The 17,926-nt window shown below is 36.6% G+C and overlaps 1 protein-coding gene across 3 annotated transcripts in view; it reads left to right on the plus strand.

Moving 5' to 3' along the window:
- LOC134839179 (OTU domain-containing protein 7B-like) overlaps positions 1-10,407 on the plus strand; it is a 36,460-nt gene extending 26,053 nt beyond the window's left edge. Inside the window, exons 8-11 of one of the 3 annotated variants that reach the window (XM_063854642.1) lie at positions 3,475-3,587; positions 4,192-5,362; positions 5,520-5,555; positions 10,036-10,105. In XM_063854642.1, the coding sequence (XP_063710712.1) occupies positions 3,475-3,587; positions 4,192-5,362; positions 5,520-5,526 (1,291 nt within the window). In that variant the 3' untranslated portion in view covers positions 5,527-5,555; positions 10,036-10,105. Of the gene's footprint in view, positions 1-3,474; positions 3,588-4,191; positions 5,363-5,519; positions 5,556-8,148; positions 8,340-10,035 lie in introns of those variants that run through there. The other 2 variants (XM_063854639.1, XM_063854641.1) reach the window with 2 other exon arrangements.
- Positions 10,408-17,926: the final 7,519 nt, after the last annotated feature.

Below are 17,926 nucleotides of genomic sequence, written 5' to 3' on the forward strand. Positions count from 1 at the left end.
TTTTTATTTTGTTTTATTTCATTGAATTTTTTAATGTTATTACTGCCCCATAAACCCTAAAAGGTAGTCGGAACATTCAGGGCTTCGCCCTGATACGAGCAGTCTTGTTGTATTTTACATTGTGTGTGGGGTTAACGTTCTTAAAACTAAGCAAACACTACTCTATTGACCTAACAAGGCAATCAAAATATCCACAGATTTTCCTTGTTGTAAAATTTCCTGTTTCTTACACTTGCGAAGCGAGTGAACCTTGTTTTTTCCAATCGAAGTTGCAAATATTGGTGCCAAATTTGGGGCACCTTTACAACTTTTTCATAGCATGTGCTTTGACATTCGAATAGTAATAAGTTAACACAGTTGATGCATTTTCATTTCACCAAATGAACCGAAGAAAGTGATTTGTTTAAATTAAAATATTTCTGGTCTATGTAGCTGCTTTGTTCGTGACTAATATTTGTAGGTTGTTAAGCTAGCGTGGCTGAGTGGATAGTGCGTGAGACTCAAAGTCTTTTGTTTGCAGTAGGTCGAAGATTCGAATCCTACACGTAGCCGAGTTTTTGCTAATTCGAGGCCTATTTCTACTTTTTCTTATTTCACCTAATAGAGCTGCTTTTTTCTCGTGTTCTCGCATGTGTTTGCAAAGCGCAGCTTCGCCTTTGTTGAAATATTGGAGGAGGGCTCGAAATATAATAATTCTAAAGGAGTATGAAAATTGGATAATTTTTGAATTAAGAGCCGATGAACGTAATAAATACTTCTATATAAGTCGTGATCAGGGACGAATTCAGGAGAGGGGTTCGGCCTTCTCACCAACCAAAGGGTCCCCCGTTTGGTACTATTTTTTGGCATCCATTTTAGGTGGACCAACCCGAAAGTTTTTCTAAAGGCACCTGTGGCGACAAGATATATTTACTTGGAAGGGGAGCGCGCGCCGAAAAAAAAACGCACTAGTGAACAGCAGAAGCGTACAGTTTCGGAAATGGATGTTAATTTTCAGATTTCCCAACAGAAATTAAATTTACCTCATCTAGATTTTCAAATTGGGTTAATTGTATCAAAAAGTGTCAATGTTAAATTGTTTTAGATGTTCAAGGATCCTAAAAGCCATCTTTTCTCAGCTTTTTGATTTTTTTGGCGTTACTTGACCTTTTTCCAACTGTCTGTTGACTATGTTTTAATTTTTTAAGTCGTTTTTTCCAGAATGCTTTCCCTCATCAATCAAAATGGGTTACAAAAAGTTTCTCCATTTCCTTTGAATTTTATATTTTTTTTTGTTGGTCGGGCCATTGAAATGGAAGAGGAAGAGTATTTACGTGTGTTGTAGTTTTTAAAAGTAATGAACGTAGCTGAGACTCTTAAATAGGTCGCGACGATTTTTTTTCAGGAAAATCCTAGAGGTTGTCCAAGCTCAGTTTTGATTTTTCGCGGCTTGATTTTTGATTTTTTTTAGTTTAGTTCCTTTCCATCGAACAGCAAAAGAGTAAGGTCACGAACAACGTGATCGAGTTCTAGTTGCGAAATGGGAATTCAATTATCAGATTTAGCAGCGGAATTAAACGTCTAAGTGTTGATTAAGTTTTGGATTGGAGTCAAATTGGATTATTGTTATCAAAAAAACACCACTCATTTATTTTTTTATAAATTCAATAAGCTTTAAGGGCAATTTTTTTACTTCGAAACTTGAATTTTTTTCAAACAAAAAGTCTGTTTGTTTTCCGTTCATTACTCTTTTTCAACTGTCAGTTGGCTATATATTTTTTGTTTTTCTTAATATTTACCGGACTAAGTCATTCGGACGTAATTTTAAAAAGTTTAAAAGTTCTGTGTCGAGGAGGCTTTTATTAGGATAAATCTGTATTTAAGCCTTGGAAACTCCAGTAAAATTAGTTTTCAAAGATTCTTTTAAGTGCTTTCTTGGGAGTTAAAATTAGTGATGCGCTTAGTTGAATTCCAAGAAATTTTGCCGATGAAAAAATTCTGATACGCGATTTTAGGACAACTTTTTGTGTTGGTTTTCCTCATCTTTTCAAACACAAGAAATATATTATTCGAACTTTGTTTACGCAAGAATAGCTTGTGTTTTAGTAAGAAGTCTCTTTTTTTTCCAACCTAAGTTGCAAATATTGTTGCGACAAGATGTGTTCATAAGACTGTTTGCTTTACTCGCTCAAAATTAGACTGAAACTCAAAATTTCGAACCAGTTTTTCTCAACTGGTTTAAAGTTTTTGAGTTTCAGTCCAATTTTGAGCGAGTAAAGCAAGCGAGCAGTCTTATCATAGAAGAGAAGACAAGCCATTCAGCTTTAGTTTTTACTAATAAAATTATGTGTTGAAGTTGTTTCAGCGCCAAGTTTAGAATAAGAAACAATTTCTGCAAAAACATGAAAAAAATCAACAGACTTAATTAGGTTTGACTTTTTGAACTTAAGTTTTTTTTCTAGTCATTTTTTGACTAAAATCGTTGCCTGATTTCTCCACCTAACGTGACTGTCAAATATGCCTAAATTTAATGTTTTCTTCATATCCTTTCATCACACCACGAACAAAAATCAACACTAATTTTAAAAAAGCCTGAAAAAACACTTGTCTTTTTTAAGAATATAGTCGGAACTTTCTGTGCTACTTGCAAAGCAACCGGCTGTCCTTGTTTGGAAATGACGTAAATGTTTCTGCAATAATTTCATTTTTGTGGTATTTGACTGCCTTATCTAGATCGAGTTTGTTTTGTTTTTACAAACTCCAACAATGTTCGAGTTTGTTTTGTTTTTATTAGAATGTTTCGTGAGTATTGTTTTGCCGTATTTTCCTTTTGTCGCTAGGTTTCCATCATAATGCGAGACGCGACCAGACGAGTTAGTAGTTGGTCAAAATATCGAAAAATTTCGATAACTCCAATCAAATAACTTTTTTGCATTTAATCTTTTTGCATATGGGGCACGCTGTTGATGTATTTTTTTTGGTTTAATGACCAAGCTCTAGTAATTTGGAAGAAATTAAGAGTTAGTAGCGACAAGCTTTAATGCATTTTATGGAATTCAGAATGATTTTGTTTTTCTATCTTGTAAGTTTTTTTCTATCAAGTAATTATTTTGTAAGTTTTTGTATGTTTTGGACGAAACTTTTGTTAGTTCTTGTTCTGGTTTATTTCGATTTCAGTTCTTTCTGAAATTAAAGAAAAAACATGGAAAGCATATGGTAGGTTTCATTTGTAATTAGTCTGTATCAGTATCGCAAGTTTGGTCAAGCTACGCCTATATTAAATCTGAATCAAAATTTCCCCCATTTTGGTCCACTTGTGTATGCGAAGAGAAACTTCACTTCTTTGCGTTTGCCATTTCCGTGAGCTCGTTTTCAAGTTGAGCCTCTTTAGGAAAAGGTTTTCATACCGCAATCAGTCTAATAATGTATTAGGATTTAGTTTTAAATAAAGTGATCCTTTTGTGACCTTATTTACACGGTTCTTTTTTGTTTCAGCTTTCCTCTTTTGTTAACATTCGACGCCGCTCACTTCTCTGCACTTGTTCCGATGGAGCCACCCGGAAACACAACTCTAGACAGCACCACAAACAGTGTAGAAAGACCTCCAGGTCAGATGCAAACAATTACCTTGATCTATTTTATATTACCTCTGAGGTTATATTTTGAGGTTACTTAATAAGTTATAATCGCGTCGGAGCCCTTCTTTTTTATATAAATTTTTTTGATACTTCAAGTGTTGATACCATCCTGCCATTTTAAAAAAGATGTGATTGTTTTTGAGTAAGTTCACTTCAATTTCATCTATCAAATGGAAGGAAATTACGCGCTCCAATAATGAAAGCAGAAATAAAGCAAAACGTGATCAACTTGTTTCGAAACGTGAAAGAATGTTGAAAAGTAAATCGTAAAAGTGAATCAGAAAAAATGCATAACTCGTTTCAAAAAATTGATTTTCAACTAAAACGTATCAATCATCAAATTTTCTGACAATTCAAGGAATTTTATTGTGATTTATTTTTCTTGGTAAACCTGAAAATGGTCCAAAAAAAAATGATTTTTTTTTGTTTTCCTTGCGTTCGTTAACATTTCTGCTGGCTATGTTTAGCATTTTTTTGTTTTGAAATGCGTGAACTTTTTTTTGGCTTTTAATTGTTGAAGTGACCATGAATTCACTTGTCAGTTTCGGCTGCTAACTAATTAATTTACTTCCAGTTGTCATCCCTCTAACGGATTCAGTGGGAGAGTTGCTTCACATACACTTCCCCATAGACCCGGGACCCGACTTCGACTGGGCTCTTATGGAGAACGAAGACTTCTTGGAGCAGAACCAACTATCCGCCGAGGACAAATTATTTTTAATGCACAAGTACTTAAAGATCGAAGTAATATCTCTATCTGGACGCAAAATTGACCCTAATGAAGTCGAAATCATTTCCACCAATCACAGTTCAAACGGCGAAGGCGATCGAGAGGCAGTAGCAATGAAGTCGAAAAGCAAGGACGGTAAAAGTAACCGAAGTGCATCGTTGGGATCTAAAAAGTCTACGTCGAAGAGTAAACTGAATACAAAAAGTGCAACTATGCAAGGAGGCTTGGGAGATGCGGATACCAGATCCCGCAGTAATAGTAGTAAGGACTCGGCTGGAAACAGCCCGAGAAATCTGGGAAGCTCGGGTAAATCGGCGAGTAACACAACTAAGCCGAAGGTGGTTAAAAAGCAAAGTTCCATATTTGGAAATTTAGGACGCAAGCTAAGAAAGTGTTTCAATTCCAGCTCAAGTGCAATACCGAATGAATCGGAGATTATTAACAAGGAACTGATGCAGGAAAATAATTTGCTAATTGACAAAGTGGAGAGAACTCTGACATTACTTAGTATCAGTCAGCAGATTGATAAACGATTCATCGCAGCTAAAGTCGACATTGCTAATAAGCCAGGATATTTTGCAGATATGATTCGAAGTTATTTAGACAGCGCTGAGCGAAAATATTGCGCCGAGTTGCAGCAGCTATCTCGTAAATGCCGAAGTTGCAATGAGCTCAAATGCGTGTGTCGAGTGAACGCAGAAAGAGTTCCGAAACCCCAAACGTTGCCTAGAGATTTAAAAATCGACCAAAATGTCGCTTCGCCTGTAATTAAACATGTACAAAGTCGTAGTATTCCAGTAGCAAATAGTAAATACAGCCGAAATTCGAACACGAGAAGTGACTCAGCCGACCAGTACAGCTCGGATTCGGATCGGAGTGTGGCTAGTCGTCGAAATGTGCCGAGAAGTGGCGGTGATCAGTATGTATTCCAGAGCACTAGATCATACCAGTTCAGCTCATCCGTACCTCCTAGTTCATCAAACTACACTGGGGCAAATAGAGGGTCAAGCTACAAGTAAGTAAGAAAATGGAAACTGTAAAGCGAAGATGATTGAAGCTCAACTACATTTAGCAGTTTACAATCAATACGGAAATATTCACTTTGTCAAGGTTCAACGGAAATATTCACTTTGATATTTAAGCAAATAAATCATCTTTTAAATGATTTGTAGGCTCTAAAACGATTGGCCTTTATTGTTTCAACCACGGTAAGTGTAAAAATATGGGAATGGACATCATTTCGGTGGCAGAAAGCATCTTTAAAGTGACTTTTTAGGGTCGTATTCAGAGCTCGTGTAACCTATTTTTTCAAACAGCAAGTTATTTCTCTGCTCAAGCAACGCTTTTGCTAAAAGATCGGTTAGTTTTTCCAAAATAATTCATTTCTTTTGTTGAAAGAAAGGCAAACTCCACTATCGAACACCACAATTTGAAAAGTCACGAAAAACGTGATCGACTTCTGGTTTCGAGAGTGAAATTTAATTTTCGGTTTTCCCATCGAAATAAAATTTTACTTATTGATCCAGTTTTCTCAAATTAGGTTAGTTTTTATCAAAGAAGTGCCAGTCTTAAATTTTTCTAGAAATTCAAAGAGCTTCAAGGGCATCTTTTTTTCCTAGAATTTCGAAAATTGAGGTTTTTTCAAAAAAAAAAGTGATTTTTTTTTCTGTATACTTGCGTGCATTGCCTCTTTTTCAACTGTCTATGGCTATATTCAATAATCAAGAATATGCGAAAGCTTACTAAGCATGAGTTCATTAAGTCCGAAAGATCTAGTGGTGATCTTGAGTTTGCCTATAATGCAGTAGATAAGGTTGCAAGGTCTCAGTTTGCGTGTTCTGCTTTTTTTGGTATATTTACGCCAGCTAGTTATACGCAAGTATACTTAAGTGTAAAATTACAAATCTACTTTTTCCAACCCAACTCGCAAATGAAGAAGCTCATTTGGTTGCACTTTTGCTGCATGAGGTTAGTCAAAGGAAAGGGAAGGACGTGAGGTTCCTAAGCTTTTGGTCGGAGGTTCAATGCCGCACTTATGACTTGCTTTATTTTTGGTTGCATTTTGCTGCGTAGTATTGGCAATGTTTTGGCAGATATAGCTGCATCCTTGATGGTTAGTATTAGGAAGTTTTCAATGGCACGTGGGCTCCAAATTTTTGGGTCGCAGATCTGAAACCGTCAGATAGCAAAAGTCTTATTAATTTGAAGCTTCTTTCAACTTTTTTCCTTCTTCACTTTTAGAGCTGCTGCTTGTCGTTTTCTCCCTTGTTTTCAAAAATCTTGGTTATATTCGATATCGGCTGTAATCCTTTTGTCTACGTATGCGTTAGATTCTGTTAATGTAATCGGCTGGAAATCCCTACCTCGACCTTGACGATTGTCAAGCAACCATGGCGCAGATGCGAGAACGTTCGACTCTTAATCTCTAGATTGGGGTTTTTGTATGAGGTCATTGCGAACTACCTCTTGCTACCATTTGTTAAAATAAATAGTTGGATAAAATATATTGAATTGAGGCACAACTACAAATGTGCAATCCAAAATCTGAAGTACATGTATGGATGAGATTAATTAATTAGATACATGTAAGCACCAGACAAGTACGTTACTGAATTAAAGAATGGCTATTTACAAGTTAACATAATTGATAACCGCCTGGTACTTTTTAGCCCTATAAACAAATACCAGTCTTATGAATCTTACGCATTAACCTTAGTTTTCTTTTCTAGATTAATGAGACTATATCTAAAAAGCTCATAGCAACAACATTTACAACCATATGGCCTTCAAACGGTTTATCTGCTAATTTTCAAGATTGTTTATTTTTTTGTTGATAGCTGTTGCAACCTTAGTTTGTTGATATTTCGAAATGCAGCTCGTTCCTTGCTTACTTTTTTCCAGATTTAAGTAGCAGCTTGGTGATTTATAAAAGGTCTGTAATGCAATATCGAGCTTTTGTATATCGATCCTTTAAGTTCAAAAATACACATTCCGTTCAGACAAAAAAGATGAATGTGTTTTTTGAATATCAGCGAACGAAGTGTAGACACTGATTCAACCCGTGGACTTTTTAAAGAAAAAATCTTAAAACTTGTTCACGCTCAATTTTTCTTTTTAGTGGTTAAATTTTCTAATTGAACTTCATTATTTTTCGGCTAAAACGAAGTCGAAATTCGCTCCTGATTAACAGAAATGCTACATAGAGCGAAAAATTAAATGACACTTGTGTCTAAAATGTAGTAAAGTTTCCCAGTGACATGAAAAAATGAAGTATGGCCCATCTTTTTCAAATTGGGGCAGTTTTTTCAAATGTCACTCAACCCATCAAATATTTTAGAGTTAACAGATTTTAACGTCATGCATTTCTTTCTCTGTGCTCACGTTTTCTAGTTACGGCAGAAATAAAACTGCGGATCAAAATATTTTACGCTCTTAATAAGCTCTGACACAAACTGGTTGTCTTTTATAAGGTAAGCGAGAGCTTGTGTTATATTCCCATTAGTTGGACATTTAGATTTTGTGTTCAATTATGATAGTATTTGATCACTTGGGTCAAATTAACATCCTCCTCACTCCATATAGAACAAGTTAAGATCCCCCGCAGCGTTTAATTTAAATTGAACTTGCTAAGCGCTGCACGTTAAATGCTCTAATATGATTGGCTAAAAATTCGAACTCAGAGAACCAAGTTAGCCTTCTCGCCCCTAGGGGAACGATGTTCTTTTGGGGGGATGATGCTCCTTTGGCTCGAGCAATTTGGCCTCTAATTTCTTCTGTCTTCTTTCATTCTGTAACGTTTAGGCCGGCGTCACAATACAACTCATCAGTGTCGTCCTAAATAGGAAACACCTTTGTCTTTGTCGCGTATCGTCTTTCTGAAATCGTTTTTGCGTCGATCAGGGTTCTTGTATTGTTCTAATTTGTGAAAAAAAACTTCTGGTTGATCAGATCCAATGTTTTCTTCGCCGATTTCTCCAATTCCTTGCAACATTCTTAAGACTTTTTTTGACTTCACTGTATTTTAAGCTCATTACGGCCGATAGCACTATTTGCTTCTGACACTATTGCAAATAAGCAATTTCGAGAAGTTTACAGCCCTGCAACTCTTCTAGGAGCTTTATGTTATGAGTTTTCAGCTTGGTATAGCGCTTTTCAAATTCAATAAGGAACTCGGACATTGATAGGTCTCCTGGACCGAAAGCTTTCGATAAGCTTCATATGCGCTGTCTGTTGTTTCTTTTAGCAGATTTGTCACTCGGTCTGCTGTTTCCAATGATTCTAGTGGCAATGCAATTGCAGTTTCCCTATAATTACCGGAGAGCGATAGAGTAACAGCAAGGGTCTGTTTTTCTTTTGCCAGCTCTGTTCTTCTCCGCCAAATGTCCATTTCCGTGCGCCAGCAATCATTACTAATAGCATCGCTCAAAGGTGGTGGGTTCTTGTATGAGGTCATTGCGAACTACCTCCTGCTACCATTTGTTAAAATATATAGTTGGATAAAATATATTGAATTGAGGCAGAACGACCAATGTACAATCCAAAATCTGAAATTTATGTATGGATGAGATTAATTACTTAGATACATGCAAGCACCATAGAAGTACGTTACTAAATTAAAGAATGGTTAATTACAAATCAACATAATTGATAACAGCCTGGTATTTTGTAGCCTTATAAACAAATACCAGTCTTATGAATCTTAAGCATTAACCTTAGTTTTGTTTTCTAGAGTAATGAGACTATTTCTAAGTAGCTCCTAGCAACAACAATAACAATCATATGTTCTTAGTGCGGTTTACCTGCTATTTTTCTAGATATTGTTTTTTTTTGTTGATAGCTGTTGCAACCATAGTTTGTTGATATTTCGAAATGCAGCTCGTTCCGTGCTTACTTTTTTCCTAATTTAAGTAGCAGCGTGGTGATTTTTAAAAGGTCTGTAATGCCATATCGACTTTCTGTATATCGAGCTTTTAAATTCAAAAATATACATACCGTTCAAACAAAAAAGATAAATGTGTTTGAGTATCAGCGAACGAAGTGTAGACACTGATTCAAGCCGTGGACTTTTTAAAGAAAAATCTTAAAACTTGGTCACGCTCAATTTTTCTTGGTAGTGGTTAAACTTTTCTAATAGAAATTCAATATTTTTTGCTAAAAAGAAGTCGAAATTCGCTCCTGATTAACAGAAATGGTACATAGAGCGAAAAAAGTCAATCGATTTTTCGGTTTTGTTGAGTTCATTGACATTTTCCAACTTTCTGTTGGCTGTATTCACGTTTTCTTGTTAAGGCAGAAATAAAACTGCTGATCAAAATATTATACGCTCTTAATAAGCTCTTTCATCAAACTGGTTAGGTTTTTATAACGTAAGCGAGAGCTTTTGTTATATTCCCATTAGTTGGACATTTAGATTTTGTGTTGAATTATGCTTGTGTTTGATTACTTGGGTCAAATTAACATCCTCCTCACCCCATATAGAACAAGTGAAGATCCCCCCGCCGAGTTTAATTTAAATTGAAGTTGCTAAGCTCTGCACGTAAAATGATTGGCTAAAAATTCGAACTCAGAGAACCAAGTTAGCCTTCTCGCCCCTAGGGGAACGATGTTCACTTGGGGGGATGATGCTCCTTTGGTTCGAGCAATTTGGCCTCTAATTTCTTCTGTCTTCTTTGATTCTGTAACGTTTAGGCCGGCGTCACAATACAACTCATCAGTGTCGTCCTCAATAGGAAACACCACCAAAAGTCCTTCCCTTAACAACTACTCCAAACACCTCTCCTCCACGTCATACAGTGTCAACCCTCCGAGCTCTCAACTGAATCCAACGACCACAACAGGTGCTGCTGCTGCCGCTGCTAACAGACGGCGCATGCTGAATAACGCGACAACTTTCCCGCCCTACGCACATGCAACCAGAGTCATCGCTAGTACAACAATCACTAAGTGTAGGTTATGTAGGAGGTCGGTGGAAGGATCGAACGTATGCTACCAGTGTGCTAATAGATGAATGAAGTATTACAATTGATGGAAACACTCAAGCAAACTACATTCAGCATTTTAAAAACCGGATCAATTGAGCAATCTCCCCCCCATTCTCGCGTGGGGGGGAGATAGCTCAATAGGTACTTGAGACATGTTTATAACCACTTGAAAATAGTTTGAATGACATGAATTCATAAAGCATTTTAAAATGACAAAAAGTTTTTGCGTACAATATTAAGGTGCTGCGGAGAACCGTTTTTGTTATTCAGATACAAGGCTAGAGCACCAACCCTGGTAAATCGCTTTCTTCGATGAGGCTATGGTCGCCTAAACAAAATTTTGCAAAAAAAAAATTTTTTTCATAAATTTCGATTTTTTTTTCAAAATTTTTCTCGATACTCAGTTAAGACAAACTTCCGTCGGTCAATTGATTGCGTGCTATAAACACACCATCCATCTACTAGCGTTTGCTGACGTCTTTTTGTAGAGTTTATTCATTTTTGCTGGGGGGGAGATAGCTCAATTGGCTCTGTCTTTATAGTTGATGTTGTTACATGACAGTATCCAACGTGTAGCTTTTCTTTGGACATCTTCAATAATTCTTAATTCACACTTATTTGCTTTCCATATGGGTGAGCCATATGACACAATTGGGGTTACATATCCACAGTAGGAGTTCAGTGTTTCATTTTTAAGCTCGCTGATTTTGAAATATTTCTTTTAATTAAAAATAAGCAGCCTATTGCTTTTTGGGCTCTTATTTTTGCGTGTGCTGACCAGTTTAGGTTGTTGGTTATTTGTATACCAAGGTCTTTTTCTGAACAGGTTTTTTCAAGTATATGGTCACCGAGATACATGTTTAGGTCAAGTTGGGGGTCTTTGAATATTATATTGTGACATTTTTTCAAGTTAAGACTCATGGAATTATCTTTGCACCATAAGTTGATCGTGATTAGGTCATGTTGGAGCAGGGAAGGGTTCGTTGCAACAATTTTATAATCGTCTGCGTAACCATAGCACGAGTTGGTGAGTGATGACGGTAAATCGTTGATGAATGTAATGAAGAATACTGGCCCTAACAGTGAGCCTTGAGGTACGCCGCTACTAACTTCAAGATGGTTGGATACTGCCGCACCTATTCGTACTTGCTGTTTTCTGTTGGTTAAGTAGTTTGCTAATAGTTTAAGTGCGTTTCCTGATATGCCAAATTTATTGAGTTTATATATGCACAAGTCGTGAGGAACTTTGTCGAAAGCCTTTTCGAAGTCTAAGTATATTGCCTGTAGAGACTTGATATTAGGGTTATCAAAGTCATCATAGATTTTGTCGAGGAATTGGAGCATTTGCAGAGTTGTCGATCGTTTAGGACAGAAGCCAAATTGGCTGTCATGGATTTGCGAGAAGATCTTTGGTGAGATTTTAAGGAAGATCAGTTTCTCTAAGACTTTGGATACTGCAGTTAGCAGGCTGATGGGCCTGTAGTTTGTGACCGATTGCTTGTCTCCATTTTTAAAAGTTGGGATGATTTGGCTAAGTTTCCAGATCGTTGGAAATGTTGCTTTGTTGGTGATGGTGTTATAAATCAGTTTTAGAGATGAAGTTATGCTATCTGCTAAATTGGTTAGGACTGTGTTACCGAGTCTATCTGATCCTCTTGCTTTTTGGAGGTTTAATGTTTTAAGGATGTCGTATATCTCATTTTCAGAGAAATTGAAGCATTTGATTGAGCCAGGTAATTCAGCTATTGGTAAAATGTTTTCATTCTGTTTAATGTTAAAAACTCTTACGAAGTAATTGTTTAGAAGATTAGCTTTACCGTGCTCTGTTGATTCGGTTCTTTTCATTCCAGTGCATTGTTTTTGGAGTACTTGAGTTTTTTCGTATGCTTTTAAAGTAATTTTGGAGCTTTGAGAAACTTCTGCCCTTGAAAGTTGATTCTTCGAAATTTTTCTGATCTAATTCGGATAAATGATCTACAAGGTTTTTAAGTCTTTCAAGATTGCGGTTATTAGTATGAGTATTTTTAAAGGCTACTTTTTTTGATGCTGTGTTGAGTCTTTTGATAATATTGGAGGTTTCAGGTGTGATCCAAGGTGCTAGGTTCATACGGTGTTTGGTCTGTTTTTTCATGTGTTTTTCTAGTGCTATATATAGCCAGAGGTACCATGATTTGATTAAGTGGTCAATGTTAGAGTAGCAGTACGGTTGAAATGGGTGTTCCAAAATGTATTTGTTTAAAGTAATCCAATCGACGTTGTTTAATGAGAAGACACCAAAGTCCAGAAAGTCGGATCCGTGTTGTCTGGGAGTGGCTTTTTCGTCATTGTGTGTAAGAGATGATATCGTGATTAGAAAAGGGTTGTGGTCTGATAATTCTCTTTCTTGGTGTGAGAAGTGTTTTTTCATATGGTTGTCTATCGTGGTGTTTAAAATAATGTCGGGGTTGTTGCAAAGGACAATATCTAATTGGTCATGAGGGGGTTCGATAAACTGTTGAAAGTTCATATCAGTAAAAGTCTGCAGTACTAATTGTTCGTGTTTTTGGGTTGATTGCAAGGTTTGCCAATGCGTATTAGCGAAGTTGATGTCACCAACCAATAAAATATTTGGGCATTGAAATTCATTTGAGTAGTCAGTTAGCATATTCAATAGTTTGTTGAAGTCATCTGTGGATGGCTTATATTTGCTTTCGTTCGGGGCACTGTAGATACAGCATAGGATGAGAGGTGTCAGAGTGTTAAGGAGGAGTCCAACGCAGTCCGTAGTGTGTATTTCAAGTTTTGTGAAAGCTAGGGATTGCTTAACAGCAATAAGCACGCCCCCGTGTTTCGATTTTGTTGAGTTGGTAGGTCTATCACATCTAGTTATTATGTGTGCAGGCAGAAAAAGCGCGTTGTCAGGGATATTTTGAGTTAACCAAGTTTCGCTTAAGCAAATGATGTCATAATTGTTCGATAGTATTATATTGCTAAGTTTCATACGTCTATTTATATCCAGTATACTTCGTGTATTGAATGACATAACATTCAGCGATTCTAGTCAGTTGTCATTTCTAGTCTGAATTGTGCTGTTTTCCTCCGGTTTAATTGTAACTTTTGTCCAGGTGTCGTCTACTTTTTCATGCAGTTCTAGGTTTCTGATTCGAAGATTTTGGGGTTTTTACCACTGCTGATGAGATTTTTCATCAAATGAGAGATTTTTCATCAAATCAAAAAACGCGGTAAGCAATCAAACCCTATGCCTGTTGTTTTTGTAGAAAGAAGGCAACGATTTTGATGTACAATCAAATTTCAAAAGGACAGTACTGAGTCAAAATTGATTCAAAAAGGCCAAAATTAGAAGGAAAAGACTTTGGCAAAATAATATGCGGAAGATGGTTGCCCTATTCATTATTTTATGAGCGCAGTTTTCAAGTTTTGGCACTGACAAGAGACTATTGTCTGAACTTTGCTGGCAAAACTTCATCTTAATTCTGAGTTGAATTAATGCAATTCCATTTAATTATGCCAACACGCTCTTAGTCGCTTAGTGTACTTAAATGAAATAAAATGCAATTAATTTATATCATGATCAATTGTTTTGTACTTTTAAAAATGTCTATTTTAGCAGCTTTTCTTCGTTTTTATCTGTAATATAGAATTGGAAATTTACATTCTTTTTGCGAAAAAAATGTGCTCATTACCTGCATTTAAATGATCTTGATGAATTAAATTTTGAAATTATAATTCGTAGAAGAAAAATTTAAATATTTTCACATCCTCAAATCTTTAACCCTGAGAAACGTTTTTTATCAGATAGGTTGATATACTTAACTATTCTCTCCTCATGAAAATAAGACAAGGAAAGACTGTAAAGCATGTTTATTAGTTTCACAACCGCCCCCTCACTGGCCTAATTGTTGTTTTTTTTTCAGCTCGTTGAGGTATGTATCTTAATTCAAATTTATTAGCAAAAACAGGTGGCTAAGGTTTGCCAATGACTCACGGTAATCTGATTGGGCTCTTCTTCCTAACCCCCACCCCCTACCTCACACGAGCATCATCTTTATGGTGTAACGAGTGGTTTTAGAAGGTTATTAATGAAGACCAAATATGTTTGCCATGGCCTAATAAGTCCGTACGCCAATTTTGATAACAATCGAATTATGTGAACAAAACTTTTTGTAAAATTTTACAGGTGGGGGAGGAAAAAGAGCAATTGATTGATTAAAAAATGATTATAAAATGGACAAAAAGAATAAAATTAGAAAACCAGGTCAAGTTGCATTGGATTTCCTGCTCTGCTGGAATTGAAATCCAAATCCAGGGGACTCCATATGGCATGATAGGTGTTGTTGAGGAATTTTGAACACCTCGATGTAATGGAATGTGAATTGGGCTTGATTTGGTGGGCGACTATTTGACGAACCCTTGATCCATAAATCAAGCTTGATTGTCGTCGTTGCAACGCTTATTATATACCAGACAAGGAAGTTATTATCTGTTGGAATGCCACTATTCTTTGTTCAGAAAGACTGGAATATTACGCTAAAAAGATAATTACTATCTCCCTTTGCATTTAATCCTCGGGCTAATTAGCTAATTGCTATCCTATGTTTTGTTTTGGGAATCTAAACCAATTCAACTGGCGTTGCATTCCTTAAATGTGTTTATAAGGTGGCACTTAGCTTAGAATAGGAATGTAAAGGTTAGCTCATTACTCATTCCACTGAGAACAGGTAAATCAAATGGGGAAAATTGGGAGGACAAGTAAACATGGAAAAGTAGCAATTAAGATGAGACTCTCTCGAGAAAGTCAGATTGTAACGATGTGGTTCAAAAAATACGACAGCTTCTAATAAAAACAAGTATTTCCATGAGTATTGCCAGTTATTATGACAAGTGAGACAGGTATTTCTTCTTAGTGTCTTCTTAAGGACCTATTTAGTCTTCTTAGTGTCCTGTCATCTCCCAGTACTGTCGCTTTGGATCTATTTAATTAAATCCACCCTCTGCAAAAGGGGGCGGTTCGTTACTAGGTGCAACATTCACAGATGCTTAACCATTGAATGATTACTTCATAGGTCTGGCAATTCGTTACTAGGTACCCTATGGGAGAAAATATTTGGAGCTCCATCATTTTGTCCAGCAGAGATAGAAATTCAGAGTAGTATGGCCAAATGATCTGTGCTGAGGATGGCTCTTTGAAACAGGTCAAAATCATCAAAGCTTTTTGTTAAAATCAACTCATAGTTCAGAAACAGTAGATTTACAATTAAACTTTATTATCAGTAACTTCTGTAGGTTTTAAAACAGAAAATTTTGCCCTCAGTAATTCCGGTAGAAAAATTGAATATGATGAGAGCTCTCGAGAGGGAAGAAAGGTGAACTAAAGTCTAAAGTTTTCGAGTTACAAGAAAATCTCGATAGCGCTATGTGCGTCGTATGTATGTGGAGGCCCACTAATATATCAGGTCTCAAAACCATCTGGAAAAAACTGAAATGTTTACTAGTTCTGAAATACATCTGAATTATTCATTCGTTTTAATTTTGTTGAAAAAAAATTAGATGTTTTAACGTAATGACTAGTTGTTTCTCCTACATTTTTAAATGAAACCAAAAAAATAGACTTCCTTTCTTAGAAAATTGTAAACGTAACTTGGAAGAGCTCTCAAATTGATAATCATAGTCGTTTTTCGTTTATAAAATTTTGCTCCCAACTAGCATTTGTAGATTAGACAATATAGGAAAAAACATCGGAACAATTATGATTGCGGGAGCTAGCAATGAATCATCTCTCTCAGCCCTTAGGAAGCCGAGATAATTTTCGACTCTAATTTTAATCTGCTCGATTGGTGTGCGCATCATTGTATAGTTGTCCCATTATGCATCATTATTACTGTTTTGTTTTGCATTCAAAGCAGGGCACTTATTATACTAGCTCTGATTGGCTAAAAGAATCATAGAAATCCAGAACCTCTACAGGTTATTCATTTAGTTCCAATTCTACTGGAAAAATCATTCGGTGAAACATTTCTACAAACTTTTGTATTGTCTCAAAAAATGCCAGTTACTCTTTCGCCGAGAATTACTGTTCCTTTGAACTTGAATTTGACTAATTCTGCAAATATTTCTCAAATTCTGAAAAATTTTCAACCGGCTAGAAACCCTAATTCCAATATTCATCCTAATTTAGTAACTCAGCAACATCATAATCTGGGTATAGAAAATGGCAGGGTCACTAAAAAGACTGCGCAAAAGCCTGTGAGGCCATTTACTGGCAAAGATATGGCAAATGGAATCCGACCAAATTTACCTTCGGATTTGCTTCTTACCACGGTCGACCAACTATGCAAGCCAATTACGGCAACGTCAACGAGCAAAGACAATCCACAAACTTCTAAAAGTAGTGCTGGAATAAAACACGAATATAACAACAATAGATCTATAAGTAATCAGTTTTCGGGTCAAAAAGTAGCCAGTAACTTGACTCAAATGCCTGGTCAAAATGTTATTTCAAATATGACGCAGAATCTGCCGAAACATTTGGACGAAAAGCACCATTTTACGAACCCGAATTTGAACATCCCGAATAAAAGTACGGTTCACGACTTTGAACGAAATGCTTTCACGCTGCCAACGCGTGATCAAACGTTGAACAATCATCTTGAAAGTCAACATGGACAAATGTTTCATAATTTATGTCATCTAAACCAGTTTCCGCAAAATCACCTGGCATTCCAGAATGGCATGCAAGCAACGCCGAATTTCGAAATTCCTGAAGTCTTAAAATTGCGACAGCAAGTTGCGAACTTTGCATATCTAACTGTGCATCAGGCAACGGTAATTGCAAACTTGAACCAAAGATTAGAATTAGTTGAACACTTGTTAGCCCAGAAGATAGAGTTCAGCAACCGGAACTACGATTTCATCTGCGGCAACAGCAGCCAAAACGGACCGAAACCGGCTGTAAACTTGACTTCAAAAGCGGCAGTGAGTCAAGCAACTACAAATGTTTCCGAAAAAGATGCAACCAATTCTTCAAATAATAATTTTCAGAATTCGGACGCGGAGGACTTGGACGAAACTCAGAAACTGTTCAACGACACTTTTGCTGAAATTTTCGGGTCAAAACGGGAGAATTCAAGCCTTGATAATATCTGTACCAGCGAGCTTTCTCGAAACTCAACTTCGAATGCTGATATATCAATTGAGGGAAATATAAGCAAACGCAACTCGTTCAATTGCAGTTCTAGCAACTCAGTTCTAGATTTGGGTCCGTCTCCTCAAAATTTGTCTGCATCATCTGTTAAGCAAACTCTTGTTGCGTCATCCGCAGCTACGCCACCGTACGTTACTTCATCAGATATGACGTCATTTGCACAGTCTCTTGGTATGAAAGCAGAAACTCACGATTGGAATATGGTCGCAGAGTTTATGTCACGACTGAGCAAAACAAACCACTTGGGTTCGAAACAAGTTCCAGTTGCTCACCACCCCCGATACTCGATGCCATCGCATATTTCAATTGACGAACTCCGCCCGAATTGTAAAGTCCACGCTGATAAAGTTGGACCTTTCGCAGCACCCATGGATATATTCAATGTCGCTGCCATTCA

The sequence above is a fragment of the Symsagittifera roscoffensis genome, chromosome 2 (genome assembly GCF_963678635.1).
Source record: "Symsagittifera roscoffensis chromosome 2, txSymRosc1.1, whole genome shotgun sequence".
Lineage (NCBI taxonomy): Eukaryota > Metazoa > Xenacoelomorpha > Acoela > Convolutidae > Symsagittifera > Symsagittifera roscoffensis.